This window comes from Nyctereutes procyonoides, unplaced genomic scaffold (assembly GCF_905146905.1).
Source record: "Nyctereutes procyonoides isolate TBG_1078 unplaced genomic scaffold, NYPRO_anot_genome, whole genome shotgun sequence".
In the NCBI taxonomy this organism is placed as follows: Eukaryota; Metazoa; Chordata; class Mammalia; order Carnivora; family Canidae; genus Nyctereutes; species Nyctereutes procyonoides.
The window spans coordinates 42,278,028-42,293,149 of NW_026575047.1; the positions used below are offsets into that span (position 1 = coordinate 42,278,028).

At 42.2% G+C, this 15,122-nt stretch overlaps 1 protein-coding gene across 1 annotated transcript in view; it reads right to left on the reverse strand.

Annotated features, from left to right (window-relative positions):
• The window catches only part of AGBL1 (AGBL carboxypeptidase 1), a 733,865-nt gene that overhangs the window by 574,102 nt on the left and 144,641 nt on the right, over positions 1 to 15,122 (reverse strand). Inside the window, exons 7-9 of the mRNA XM_055325935.1 lie at positions 8,546 to 8,754; positions 1,495 to 1,660; positions 500 to 567 (exon numbers count right to left, since the gene is read on the reverse strand). Coding sequence (XP_055181910.1) covers positions 500 to 567; positions 1,495 to 1,660; positions 8,546 to 8,754 — 443 coding nt within the window. The remainder of the gene's footprint in view (positions 1 to 499; positions 568 to 1,494; positions 1,661 to 8,545; positions 8,755 to 15,122) is intronic.

Below are 15,122 nucleotides of genomic sequence, written 5' to 3' on the forward strand. Positions count from 1 at the left end.
CCAAAGGGCACCACTCTCCTGCTAGCCAGGGTATACATTATGCACCTCAAGTGAGCACGATTCACATAGATTTGGAGGTAAATAGAAGCATACAACACAGGCTCCTGAGAAGAGTGGGTAGACAAGGAGAGTGACTTGTGAAAATAGGTGAGATCTACCAGAAAACCTTCCCAGGAAAGGTTTTCATGGTGTCTTTGCCCAAATGTCATTCGCACTAATTATACATAGCAATCTGAACTACCAAGGGTCTCTAGAAAGCTCATCCTGACAGAATATTAGTGCCTTGGTAATGGATGGCCTCTGACTCTACAAGACATTGTTCTGGACCTACCAGGATGCAAATCAACAATGGTTGAACACCACTGTCTACCAGGCACTGGATTGGAAGTACAAGTGTGTCCTTACAATTTACACTGCTCTCACTAGGCATAGAGAACCACATTTCCCTCCAGAAGATGTGAATGTGGAGATCACTGGAAGTGAGGGCTGGTGTACCTACCTGCTCTTTTACATCTTCAGAGTCTGAATCTTTATCCACTTCTTCATCAGCATCATCTTCAAAATCCTCTGGGTGCAGAAAAAGGAATAAAATGGATGAGGTTTCCTCCATGCCTTGGATTTGGATTCTCACCATACAGTGGCTAACACTCCTTTTTTGTCATAAATAGGGGCTCATTATGAAGTGCACAATCTCCCAACATGCTTTAATACTTACTGGTACATGCAAATCATATACATATAGGTATGGGGAGCACTATATCATGAAGTCTAAATTTCCCCACATCGAATACAGAATAAAACAGCACATGAATACCATTCTGGATTGCCCCACCCAATTTATGACTATCTATGCAAACATTGTCAAAGTCTAGAAATCACAGGCAAAATTCACTATAATTTAGCACCTTGACTGACTCTCTAATTTTGATAAGACAGGGCTTATTTACAACAAGACACCATAGAAAGCATCCAGTGCCATGTGGCAAGACAATGCCTGTGGAAAATCTGTTCTGTGAAAGGAGGGCAGAGTTGAAAAGCATTAGAATCTTTCTTTTGACACCAAAATCTTCACAGAGATTGAATAACCATACTTTCAAGCATTTAATATGACTAGCATGGGGTTGTAAATAGCAAAAGTTTTATTTCAAGTTCATCCTTAAGGCAAATTAATTCCAGAACCAGTCAGTACAGTAGAGAGCCTCAATCATGGGACTGTGAATACATTTTTAAAAATTAGTTGAGATGACTATACAGGCATTCAATAGCCACCAGGTAAATGGCAACAGTTAATAATTAAGAACAAAATATGTGAGCTTAGTATTTGTTCATTCTTTATATGAAAAGCTTGCTTTTTCATACATTTCTCTAATTAGCTTATTGGACATTTACGGTTAGCCTGTAAAAGCATTGTTTTCTACTTTCATCCACATCACTCTGAAATATTGCCAACATGCAAAACTCATCATAAAGCTCATAGTTACCCACTGAATTTACCTTCGGTTAGAACACATGGAGTTTCAGAAGGGATGCTCCCAGGGACAGAGAAGGTATAAGCACTGGTAGCTGTAACCAAGGGAAGTGTACTCTTTGGGTAGCACTGCCTCAAGATCTGAATTATGATGGAGACGACAGGCTCCAAGTCATTGTCATCCAAGCAGTTCTGAACAAAGAAAAGACCGTATCAGACACTGACACCTTACACAGGGTCCCCTTGTTAGATCAGTGTTTCAGGTAATGAATTACACACATGGATGGTAAAGATCCTTAACGTAGAATGTCTAATTGGAACATCCCTTTTGTCTAATATAGAATCTTCTTTGGCCCGGTGTATAATCTGCATTTTTTTCTCTTTTTCACAGCTCATAGGTGATTGGAAGGAATTTAGTCTGAAAGGAAATTTAAAAGTTTTCCAGAGGATTCTGTGGCTAAGGCAAGACATTGTCCAGGGGAAGAGGAGGTGAGCATCTTCCTTCAGTCATCCAAGTGTCATTGTGAATTATCGCTTAAATTAGAGAATGAGTAGCCGAATTGATGGAAGTCTTACTTTTTCCTTTCAGCTATTATCTGAATAGAAAACCAAAAAGGAAAGATAAAATATGAAATCAGAAAAAAAGACAAAGTGAATCCCAAGTACCTAAATTAAATAACATGCCTCTTCTCAGAGTCCACAGTGTTGATCCCTCTTGGTACCTACCCAAAGCAAAGGAAAATTGGGTTTGCAGATGTAACATTTTGATACTGATGGAACCTGACAAGACCCTTCTTTTCAGACACTTTGAAAAATGCAAAAACAAGTTTACTAAATTGAGAGGGAGCGTTGGGAGTAGTTCAGTAACTCCTTGGCAAAAACTAAGTCATTTTCTTCAGACTCCTAGCAAATGCTTTGTCTACTGACTTCGTACAGAAAGTTGACAAGTGTAAGCTTCCAATTTGATGTTCCTAAGGGGTTCCAAGTGACCTCTAAGGCCACAAGACATAGTAGTAGATATAGAGGATGTTCAGCACCTGCCACAGGAGAGGGTGACTGTCTGTGATGATGCCTTGCTATGGTATCTCCAGGTCATTATATGCAAGCAGCTATACACACACACACACACACACACACACACACAAAGGAGAAAAAATTAAATAAACTTTTAGCCATGAATTCAAATATCCAAATGATTTCAAAACATATTGTTTTAAAGTAAGCCCAACATTCAAATCAGGAATGTTTTAACATAATCAAGAATGCTGGGATGCATGGGTAGCCCTTCCGCTCAGGGCATGATCCTGGAGTCCCAGGATCAAGTCCCACATCGGGCTCTCTGCATGGAACCTGCTTCTCCCTCTGCCTATGTCTCTGCCTCTGTCTCTGTCTGTATAAATAAATAAAATCTTTAAAAAAATTATTTAAAAAAATGTTATTTTCCCTATGTGTGCTCAAATGTTACCCAGGAGGTGTCCTGACCAACAGCAGGAAACATTCTCCATGGGAAATGAATCAGTCCTTCACCTCTGGGACTGGCCCAGTGATTTATAGTGCTTAGGGAAAAGTATTAGTATTGGAAAAAGTGATACCTGAGCATGGGGGAGGAGGAGAAGGGAAATAGATGTCTCATCATGGGTCATGTTCTGAGCTCATTCTTAGGAGGTACAGAGCCAAGGACAAGCCAGGGAACTCAGTCAAAATTACCAGCATTTTAGAAGCCAATTATGTCTGTGATTGCCACCAGTATCATTACTGATGAATGTGACAATAATGTGTTTCACTCTGCTTAAGATGGTACAGGGGCAAAGTGTGAGGAAGGATGGAGGCAAGTGCACCTGTCCTGATAGGTTGGGCCACACTATGAATTGGAAGGATAGAGGGGATATTAAAATCAACAGAAACCAAGGCACTAGGGTTATAGTGAATTACTACCTAAATTAAGTTGGTAGTAAACACTGTAGTAGACACAGTCTGTGGAAAACACTTAGGAACTTTAAAATGATCTTTGCTTCCAAATAATAGAAATGCCTAGACCCATCTGGCAACATTTCCCTAGTGTTAACAGATAGATACTATGGCAAGGCCAGGACGAAGGTGACACAAGGGAAGCACTCAGGATACAAAAATATAAGGGGGTGCTCACTCTCAGCCTCTTGCTATTGCAGAGTTGGCACTTGTTCTGTGTACCAAAGATGACAAGACCCAAAGAAATAGGATCCCTGTGAACACATGTCTCAGAATTGGGGGCAAAGGTGAAAATTTTTGGCTCACTTTTCCCATCACTTCCATTAATACACCTGCTACTTGGAAAAGATAATGAAATATGACAGTGCTTAACATATGCAATTCACAGTTAACATCTTTGAATTAGCTTTGAAATAACAAATACACTACTTCCATGATACATTGGCAAGTGAGAAGAAAGTAACTCCTCTTTATTGGCGGTTTTGCTTTTCCCAGATTTCAGTTACCCAAGGTCAACCACAGTTTGGAAGCTGATGATCCTCCTTCTGAAGTATCACCAGAAGGTCTATCACCTAATGCTACATCTTGGTGCCTCACTTCATCTCATCACGTAGGCATTTTATTATCTCATATCATCACAAAAAAAAGGGTGAGTTTAGCATAATAAGATATTTCAAGATGGAGGGCCCACATTCACATAATTTTTATAATATGATATTGTTGTAATTGTTCTATTTTATATTGTTGTTGTTGGTAATCTTGCTGTGCCTAATTTATAAATTAAACTTTATCATAGGCATTAATGCATAATAAAAAAAACATAGTGTATATGGGTTTAGTACTATCTGCAGTCTCAGATATCTCCTGTGGGTCTTGGAATGTACTGCCCTGGAGAGAGGAGACTACTGTATAGCACACTTCTCAGATCCTGGAGCAAGATCACCTGATTTCAAGTCTTAGGCTGATGATCACTAACAGTATAACCCTGGCAAGTTGCTACACCTCTCTGTGCTGTGGTTTCCTCATCTATACAACAGAGATATTAACAGAACCTCTCTCATAAGGATATGTGTGAATTAGAGTTAAAATAGGCAAAATGCATGCCCAATACTAAGCACTCAGTAAGTGTTTGCTAGCAAGATGTCAGCAGGCATCACTAAGCTCCTAAAATCACCTAAGAATCCAAAAGGAGATCCTAGAAGGCCACTGCTACTCAGTACAGAGCCCAGGTAATGACCATTACAATAAGAAAATAAGACACTTTAATGGGAAAGTCCAGGAATCCCAGGCTTAACTTCCAGTTCTCCCAACTCAGCGTCTCTGCCCAAGCGCCCGCGGGCTAACCCCCACCTTGCCCTCCAACCCTTCTCTCCTCCCTCCTTTGCCCTCAGATACTCTCCTGCCCAAATGGCAGCCAGAATGGTCCTTTAAGGTCATAAGTCAGTTTAATGGGTATAGAGTTTCAGTTTTGCAAGATGAAAAGAGGTCTAGAGATTGGTTATGCAACAGGGTGGATGTACTTAATACTATCAAACTGTACACTTTAAAATGGCAAAGATGGCCAACTTTATGTTGCACAAATTTTATCACAATTTTAAAAAAGCATAAATTATATCAGGTCATTCTTCTGCTCCAAACCTGATAGAAATAAAATCTGCATTTCTCTTCATGGTCTAGAAAGTTCTTCCCTCCTCTTTTTCCTCATCTTTATCCTCCCTCTCCTCCTCCTCCTCCTCTCGCCTCTCCTCTCTCCTCTTCCTCCTGATTCTTTTATTTCCCCTCATCTTTCACTAATTTTGGCATCATCAGCATCGTCATCATTAAAATTTGCAAATAGCACCAAAATGACATCACTGGATCCAAGGTTCCCTAGTTGGTCATCCAAGGACTCCAGTGCCTTCTCTGTCAGAAGAGGGACCAGTCTGACTGATGGGCAGCTCAAACCAGTCCAGGTGCTGTGGTGCTGTGCTCACATCATCCAGCCCAAATGCTGGAGGCTCCATAGGCTAGAACAGCTGACACACAGTGCAAGTCCGGCCTCTGCTCATATCCTGTGTCCACTTTTAGCAGGAACCAGAGGTTGGGAGCTTGGTGTAAATTTGTTTACTGAATAGTTGAGGTTTCCACTGACCTACTGAGAAACTGCTTTTAGAATCCTGCCTGCAGGGGCACCTGTGTGGCTCAGACGGTTAAGCATCCAAATCTTGATTTCAGTTCAGGTCATGATCTCAGGGTTGTAGGATCAAGCCCTATGTTGGACTCCACACTGAGCATGGAGTCTGCTTGAGATTTGCTCTCTCCCTCTCTCTCTCTGACCCTCCCCCTGCTCACATTCTCTCTCTCTCTAAATAAAGTAATTAATAAAATAAGATAAAATAAAATAAATAAAATAAAATAAAATAAAATCCTCCTTGCAGAACCAGACTCCTAACTGCAGAGATCACCCTGCAGGGTCACCAGAGGGGAAGTGAGTGGTGGGTGGGGGGATAGGTGATGGGGATGAGGGAGGGCACTTGTGATGAACACTGGGTATTGTACAGAAGTTCTGAATCCCTATATTGCACACCTGAAATTAATATTACACTGTATGTTATTAACTCACTGGAATTTCAATAAAAACTTTTTTTTAAAGATAAAAGGAAAAAAATAAAATGAGGCCATTAGAGTGGACCCTAGTGCCACATGACTGGTGTCCTTATAAAAAAGGGACATTTGGATACAGACATGCACACAGAGAGAACAGCCTGTGAATATGGAGGCAGACATGAGGGGATGTTTCGATAGGCCAGAGGTCACCAGCCTGCTGTGACCAGCAGAATCCATGAGAGAGCCTGGAGCAGGTTCTCCCTCATGGCCTCAAGGGAACCAGCCCTGCCACCACCTTGATTTTGGACTTCTCACCTCCAGGACTGAGAGTGAATAAATCTCTTCAGTTTGTGGTGCTTTGTTATGGCAGCCTCAGGAGACTCATATGGGGAGGTTCCTCACACCCCTCTGGGCTGTGACAATTCCCTAGGAAGACTGAGAACTCACTCAAACTGTAGTAGTTGTAGTTATGGTTTATGAGGACTAACATTACAGATTAAGATCAACCAAAGATCAATAAGTGGCTAATAAACAACACACATTTGTTTCTCACAGTTCTGGAGGCTGGAGGTCCAGGTTCAAGGTACCAACAGGTTCCCTGTCTGGTGAGAACCTGCTTCCTGGTTCACAGATAACCATATTCTCACCATATCCTCTCATGGAGCAATGACCAGGGAGTTCTCTGGGGCCTCTCTTTGTAAAGGCACACATCCCATTCATGGGGGCTGCACCCTCATAAGCTAATCTCCTCCCAAAGGCCCTACTTCCCCATATCATCACTTTGGGCAGTATGTTTCAGCATATGGATTTAGGGGACACAGACATTAGTCTACGGGACCAGGAGAAACACCAAACATGAGAGAGATAGATAGATAGATAGATAGATAGATAGATAGATAGATAGATTTTATATATATTCTGCTTCTAGGCTCATAGGCCATTTCATGCCTATGCTTCACTTCTACTTTCTCCACCTTCTCCCTCTCACAGATATGTACTTCTGGAATCACTGTCTTTTTCCTTTTTTGCCCTTTTAATTCCTCCTAACATAGAGCAGAGAAACAGCAAAGAGGATAGAGGGTGGAGGAACTGGCTGGAGTGCACGAGCCAGCGTCGGGGGCATGAGCAGGCATCAGCAGTTGAGGGGGTGTCTCACTAGAGATCTGGGGGGATACAAGTTACAAAGTATGGTAAAGCTTGGAAAAATGCAAAGCACTGCTTCATCCAGAGAAGCAGAATGTTTAGCACAGCTCTTTCATGACTGAGAGGCTCTGAAAGCTGTAGTGATGGAGAGAAACCCACAGGTGAGAGCAGACATAAAATTAGATGTTGGTGTGCAACCCAGTGCTATGTCACTTTTCAGATGAGAAGAAGGTTTGGGGAAATGCTGGGTTTTTTAATAGGAAAAGTCTACAGATACCACGGTTGGAAAACAGCACTTTCATTGGCTGTTTCATTGCCTTGGATGTACACAGGTAGAGAAAAAGTGTAGGGTGTCCAGAGAAGAGCAAGGAGAATGAGGAAGGGGGTGTAGAGATGAGCTAATGTGAAGACAGTGGGGAGCATGATGCACGTGAAGCATGGTTGCCGCGGCCCCCCAGGAGAAGGGAATGAGTAGCTGATGGATATTTGGGAAGCGTTCACATCCTCTGTAGAGAGGGTGTACATAGCCTCACACTATCATGTTTAAATTAGTGCTAATCAAATGCAACTAAGGAATTTGTTGCTAGGGTTGAAATCTGGGAAACCATAGATGACATATTCCATTGGGGTGGAGAGAAGTAACAGCCCTTGCCTGGGATGCTGTTCCTCCTGAACTTGGCGTGACCAGCTTTTTCAATAATTCAGGTCTCAGCTTAGGTGTCACCTGCTCAGAGAAGACTTGACCTCTCCAGCAGAACACGTTCTCCCTCCACCTATGGGAATCACCATGGATGGCCTGATTTGATTGATGTCACAGAGCAATATGAAATTATCTTTCTCATTGAATTCTTTGCTTCCTTGGTGTCTGACTCTCCCACTAGAATGTTTGCCCCATAAGATCAGGGGTCTTGCCTGTCATATTCACCTCTAGATTCCACAGTGCTAATTATTCTAGTAACTGCCCACACTCATAAGGCAGCCAAGTCATCACAAGCACTCCATTAAATACAAGACATTTATACATCAACGTATTTAGGCCATGCAGCAAACTAGATTTTATTTATTTTCCTCTTGAAAGAAAAAAAAAGAAGAAACTTGAGGCCCAGAGGGTTCAGGTGACTTCTCTAAAGTTTCACAACTACAAGTGCCAGAGCTGGGATTTGAACACTCTTAACCACTGCACCACACAGTGTGTAACCAATAAACACATATTGACTAAATAACTCCATCAGTGCATGAGTGAACAAATGAATGAGGCTTTGAATCCAGAACCTCTGCCTATAGCAGGCAGCATGAAAGGTATTGAGGTTTATGCAGCTCTGTTCATCAGGAACCACCCAGGTGTCATCCAACTGCAGAGGTAATCCCAGGGTTAATTACCTCTGTGGTGCTGAAGAGGATCTCCATGCCCTGGGCTGCCAGGAAAGCCTCCCTGCCAGACCGGAGGTTGGCAATATGCTTGAGGCAGAGCAGGAGTGCCCGGCGGATCAGCACATAGGCGTTGGCAGCGTCATGGCGATGCCAGTCCTGATGCAGTTTGAGCAAGCTGGTGACGTAGCCTCTGTTCACAGCCCTGCGGCTGTTAGACTCTGAAACCAATGGAAGACGGTGATGTCAGTCACAGGCTCTCCTGGCCACACCTGCCTGAGGATGCCCCAGTGTACCTCCCTCAAGATACTCATTCTAAAGGGACTAAGAATAACTTTCCATTGGGGAAAACTGGCAGATGTCACCTTAATCAAGTGATCAAAGTGAACATCACTGTGTGTGTTGCACTGAGAAAAACACAGCATCACTTCTATGGCATTCCTGCCCAAAATGCATAGCCTGAATTTAACCATGAGGAAAATCAGCAAACCCCAAATGAGGGGCATGTTACCAATCACCTGATCAATACTCTTCAAAAATGTCAAGGTCATGAAAGGCAAAAAAAAAAAAAAAAAAAAAGAAGGGAGGGGAGGGGAGAAGAGAGAGCTAAAGAATTTATATAACATGTAAGTACAATACAGGATTATAACTTAGATCCTGAGCCAGAAAACAATTTTTGTCCTTTGCTACTACAGGGCATTAGTGAGGCAGTCAGTAAAATTTGAACAAGGTCTATAAATTAACAGTATTACATCGACATATATTAAATTGTGGTAACTTGCGCTTATGTAAGAGAAAATCCTTTGTTTAGGAAACTCACAACTGGAGAATGTGAATGTCTGTAATATATTCTTAAAAAGTTCAGAAAAAAAATATAATAACATGGGGGAGGGTGAAAGAATGAAGAGAGAGAGAGAGACAGAGACAGAGAGAGACATTTCCACCAGATTTCCATTCCTCTTCCCTAAATCTTAGCAGACTTAGGGTATCATCACTGCGTTGAGTAAATTACAAGACTTAGTTTGGAAAGAAGACACTGAATGGGACATGATAGCCAAAACACAGATTTTTCGCGTGTTTATCCTAGGGAGCACGGAAGCAGCTTATGGATAATCAAGGTCTGACTCAGCCCAAGAAAGGAATTCCTCATAGTCAAGGCTATCCAACAAGAGGATGGACTCTCTGTGGTAGGAGTAACCAGGCACAATGTTCAGATGGTGGAAGACCAGCCAGCAGGCATGTGGTCTGGAGCTTTCTTCCATCTGATGTGGAAACATAAGAGAGGGCTTTTATTTTTCCCTTCACAACTTCAGTTCCACAATTTTTCTTTCAAAACTGAGAGGATCCTGGTGGAGACCTCCCATGAGACACACCCTATAGAATAAGGGCACGATGTCCTGATTCTTCCAGGGTATGCTTTAAATTCTCATTGAGGAAACACAGAGGGAAGAATAGTCCAAAATACTTCTCTTAACAGTTAGCATATGCCCTTTCCAGCTTAACCTCCTTGGGCTACCAGTGTCATGGACAAATGTGTCCCAGCCCAGATCTATCCAGCAGGTGGTTGGTCACCCCTGCTCCTACGAGCAAAGTGCACTGCATTACCATAACCGGCTGACTCTTAGTACGAATGCCCAAATCTTGCAGCTCTGCACTCACTGCTGCATTTCTCCATTATCCAAACCATTCACACTGGCTTATGAGACAATATAGGCCCCTGGCCGAGTGTGTGTGTGAGAGAGATCCCCTGAGCTGTAATTGGAGAAGCAAAATTTCAGCTCAAAGTCAGATTTTTCCCTAAGACCATGTAAGTGCACATAAGTGAAAAAAATAACATAAAAATTCGGCACTTTATTCCGGAGGGGTTTTCTCATATTAAAGGAATTTTTTTTTTTTTTTCTGCGAGTTTGTCAAATTCTAAATTGTCAGGCTTGGCTGAGCCCCACTGAGATTTTTGACCCATTTGTACAGTTCTGTTTTGTTTTCACTTTTACAACATTTCATTCAGCCATGATCCTGAACTGAGAGTGATGAGCTTTATTTGCCCACTGATGTGTTTGTGGAAGGTTTAAATCTCCTTCATTACCTCCTTTACTGAATTATTCTTTTGCATCAAAAATATTTCTCTCCTTGGTTGGTCTCAGCTACAAAGCACCAGAGTTCTTTACTGCCTAAATGAGGTTCCAGCCTATCCAATATCTGATTTTTAAAAGAAAATGGGGATTAAGTAGGAGGTATTAGAGTATTGCCTCCTGGAAAGATTCCAGAATGGCAAAAACAGTACACAGAGGCCCCATGGGCAGGGAGAGGTTAAGGACTTCAGGTCTTTTATCTATTTTAAGGGTAGGAGACTAATAACGTATTATCTTAATGACCTTCATCCCCTACTCTTCTTGGGGGAGGGGGGCATAAAGGGAAAAAAAAATCTTTAATTGTCTCAGAGAAAAATCTTTTATCAAATCCTAATGATTTTATTCATGATTTCCTGTTAATCCTCAACAAGCTGCCATGTTTACTAACATCTAAAAATCGCTATACCTCCTTCCCCGCCAACTCTACACCAGTCAATCTTTCCCTGAGACTGGCTTGCAGTTTTGCAAAAGTCAATATGCCTCTAAAACCGGACAAAAGGAGATTCAGCAAACTGAGGAAGAGCAAATGTGGAGGAGAGCCAAAGAATGAAATGAGGGTCACCGAGATCAGTGATGTGCAGGAGTTCTAGAAGATTTGAGAGGGATCAGCACCTGGCCAAATATCTAGGAGAAAATGTTTCTCCTGGGTGAGCTCAGGATTTGGGGCAGGAGAGGACTCCAGGTTCCCCAGCCCTCTTCCCCTCTTCAAAACAAATCAGCGGCACTTAAGTCTGTTTATATATAAAGGGATTCCTCCTAAGATTTTCTTGGAAAAAATTCCTGCTCCTTAATTTTTTTTAACTTTTCCCCAAGTAGATTGGTTCATCTTAACCAGTAGAAGGATGGAGCCAGGGTGGACAGAGAGGAGCTCTGAGCTCAACATTGTGGAGGCCGAGAAAATTAAGGCCATTCACTTTAAGTTCAGCATTATCACAAGTACAGCCATCCCAGGCTCCTGTGAATAAGAGCTGAACTCTACCTTACTTCAGTTACAGGAAGAAAACAGCTTACAGTTTATCGTCCTAGAAAGCCCCATATTAGAATAAAAACAGAGCCCAAGCCAAGGGCAGGAAGCCCCTATTAGAATGAGAACAGAGCCCAAGCCAGTGGCGAGAAGCCCCTATTAGAATAAGAACAGAGCTCAATGCCCTTGAAGACCCCATATCAAAATGTAAACAGAACTTGAGGAATTCCTCCACCCCTTCTGGAGGTCCCCTAGACCAGTCCTTAAAACTAAGCTGAAACCCACCTCTGGGTCCAAGTCCCTGCTCCACTGTGTCGGGTATACTTGGACCCAAGCTCGAGCTTGTAAATAAACCCTCGTTTGCATCGGTGTCTGCTCCTCGGTGGCTTCTCAGATTTGCAATCTTGGGCACAACAAACATCTCACCCCATACTCCCACCCCATCTCAATGGCACTCTCAGTGCCCAATCTCCATCTTGCCCAATGTGTTCTCTGGTCAGCTTTCCTTTGGCAAATTCATGAACTCAACTTTGACCTTCCCACCATTCATCCTCTTATATTCTACTGCCTCTGCCTCTCCAGATTATATCCTCCAGAGTGAGGTCTCCTTTGTAGCTAATGATCAGTCTGAAATGTGACCAAGTAATATCCTATAATATTATGCAGCAGATTTTTACACTCAGGTAAAAAGAAAAAAAATAATAAATAAGTAGAAGGGAATAGGCCAAGATACCACTAGTACTTATGGAGGGGGAGGAGAGTGAGGATTCGATTTGCTTTAGACTTTTTACATTTGACTTAGGCTTTTCTGTAGTTCATATTCCCCAGATACGCTACAATGAGCTCTGATAATCAGGAGGGGTAAAAAATGTTACCTTCAGGCTGGAGGTCCATAGACTGTTGATTGTGTCAGGTCGTAAATGCCTGTGGGCAGGGCCAATAGTCCCCAGGTTGCCATAGCAACCAACTCACCTTTTTTCTGTCTTCTCCCCTCCCCTTCAAAAGTGAATTACCTGCCTACCCCCTGAAGGCACTTGAGGTCCTGACCACCTCTATAAAGATGTTTGTCTTTTTTTTTAAGATTTTATTTATTTATTTAACAGAGAAAAAACACAAGCAGTGGGAGCAGCAGAGGAAGAGGGAGAAGCAGGCTCCCAGCTCAGCAGGGAGCCCCCAACATGGGGCTCCAACCCAGGACTCTGAAATCATGACCTGACCTGAAGGCAGATGCTTAACTGACTGCACCCCCTAAGATGTTTGTCTTTTAAAGAGGAAAGTCTACACACCTTCAAGACTCAAAGATGGAATTTCTCCTGGGAAATATTCAGCCTCATGACAGGCTGGTGAAGAAATGCTCCCTGAACCAGATTATTATCCCTACTAGCAGCCCACTCCTCTGCCACTGCCCTTTGGCAAAACCAAAGGAAATTTCATCTCTGCTCTTTATTTTCCATATCTGGAGATTTCATCAGCCCATTTAGGGTGAAGTGATGACTTCATAGAGGCCATATGGAAACCTGCAGCAGAGCAATGAGCCAAACAACTTAACAGCCACGGCTCTCAAATGAGACGGACAAATTAGTGTAGACTCTTAAACACATCTTTCCTGTGGTTGTGTATGCATCCTGCATGGCCTCACTGGGCCTGCTGTCAGCTGCCTTTTGGGACTCCTTGTACCTGGTCAGGAACTCCACTGTTCTAACTGCATGGCCTTGAACATGTCAGCTCACTGTTCTATCACTAAGTCTTTATCTGAATGACAAAACTAATAACATCCCTTCCTTGGGAGTTGTCGAGAAAATTAAATGAGATAATACACATAAAGTTGATAGCTTGATCCCTGGCTCATAATTAGCATTTGATAGCCTTTCATGACTCATTATCAACATGATAAGCAAAATCTATTTATTATCCCAACTTGCCCTCTATTGTTATGGACAACAAAGTGCTAAAGCCTCAGGATAGGAACATAGTCTTTTTGGCAGCCTCATTCAAGAGCAGGAATTCCAGGATCACAGAGCTGTTGGTTTGAATTTCGGCTCTACCAGTTGCTAGCTGTATAACCTTCTTTAAGCTGATTAGCCAGCCTGAACTATATTTCCATCTTCTGCAAACACTAAGGCAAGATGAAAAAAGATTAATTACAACATTAGCCTTACAAGTCTATTATAGGGAATGAATGCATAGCATAGCACCTGGCATAAAGCATGTGCTCAGTAAATGACAATTCCCTTCTCCATAAGGATGACATCAAACTTTACATATCTTTCTTTTACCAGTGGCAATTGCCCAAGGAAAACCTTCTGAATAAATAAAATTTATCAAGTTTCTTCAATTTCCAAGTAATGTGACTGACTTCTCATCTCAAAATATCCACCGGTTTTACATTGCTGCCCATCTGTCCTTAGGCATCCCGATATAGACACACTGAGGATCACACCTCACTTTATCCCAGAGGTCCATATGGAAAAGTCCATAGTGTAGACCCTTATTGTTCCTCTCTCAGGCAAAAGTTACCTCAGCTGGGTCCCCTGATACTTAAGCTTTTCTAGAGGACTGGTTAGCATTCTAAGATCCTCTTGATTGATAATGTTCAAGTGGTTAATATTTCACCCTTGCTTTGGATAAGGCACATATGAGGAAGAATGAGCACAGGGATTCCATGCTCCCATCACTCTTGAGACCAGAAATCGTCTTCAGCCACACAACATACTATGACATTACCATATCAATAAATTCTTGCCCAGGGAAATTAAACAGCCTTATCATTCGTTTCAAGAACTTAATGAAAATCCATTCATACAAACTATTGACAATTCAGCTAGTCCTTTTCAGGGCAGTGGCTCCTTCTCAGAGCAGAAGACAACTCAACTGGGCTGATCAAACTCCCATTTACTCTTCAAGTTTTGATTCCAAATCCTCTCTGTACTGTGTGCCCCAACCCTGAGTAATGACATCACAAATATTGCCTGATCTCAATCAGGACTCTACACTGAAAGACCCACTTTGGACACAAACATACCCATTCTATAATAACCACCTGAGAAGTCTGCCTTGGGAGATATTATTACATCGAGGTACTGGTGACATCAACCACACTAAACAATTATACACTTGCCTTTGCAGCAGATTACTTTAGTGGTCTTTTCAGGGAGTCAATTTAGAAGATACTTCTGGACAAAGCAGCCTTTTACCAAGACTTATAAATCATATCATATGAACAACGAGCTGTCTACTTTGCCATTAAAACACCAGTTACAGAGTATTTATTTACTGAATGTTTCCTATGTGCTCAGTACTGGGCTAATCACTTTAAATGATTATCTCATTAATCTCATGGAAATGCTTTGAGATAAGCATTATTTTCTTGTTGCAGATGAAGGCACAGAAGGCTGAGAGAAGTCAGACAACTTATTGATGCCCTTAGATGCTCACAAATGGCCTGTCCGTGATTCTGATGGGACTCTCCATCTGCCTCCAAAGCCGATGTCCC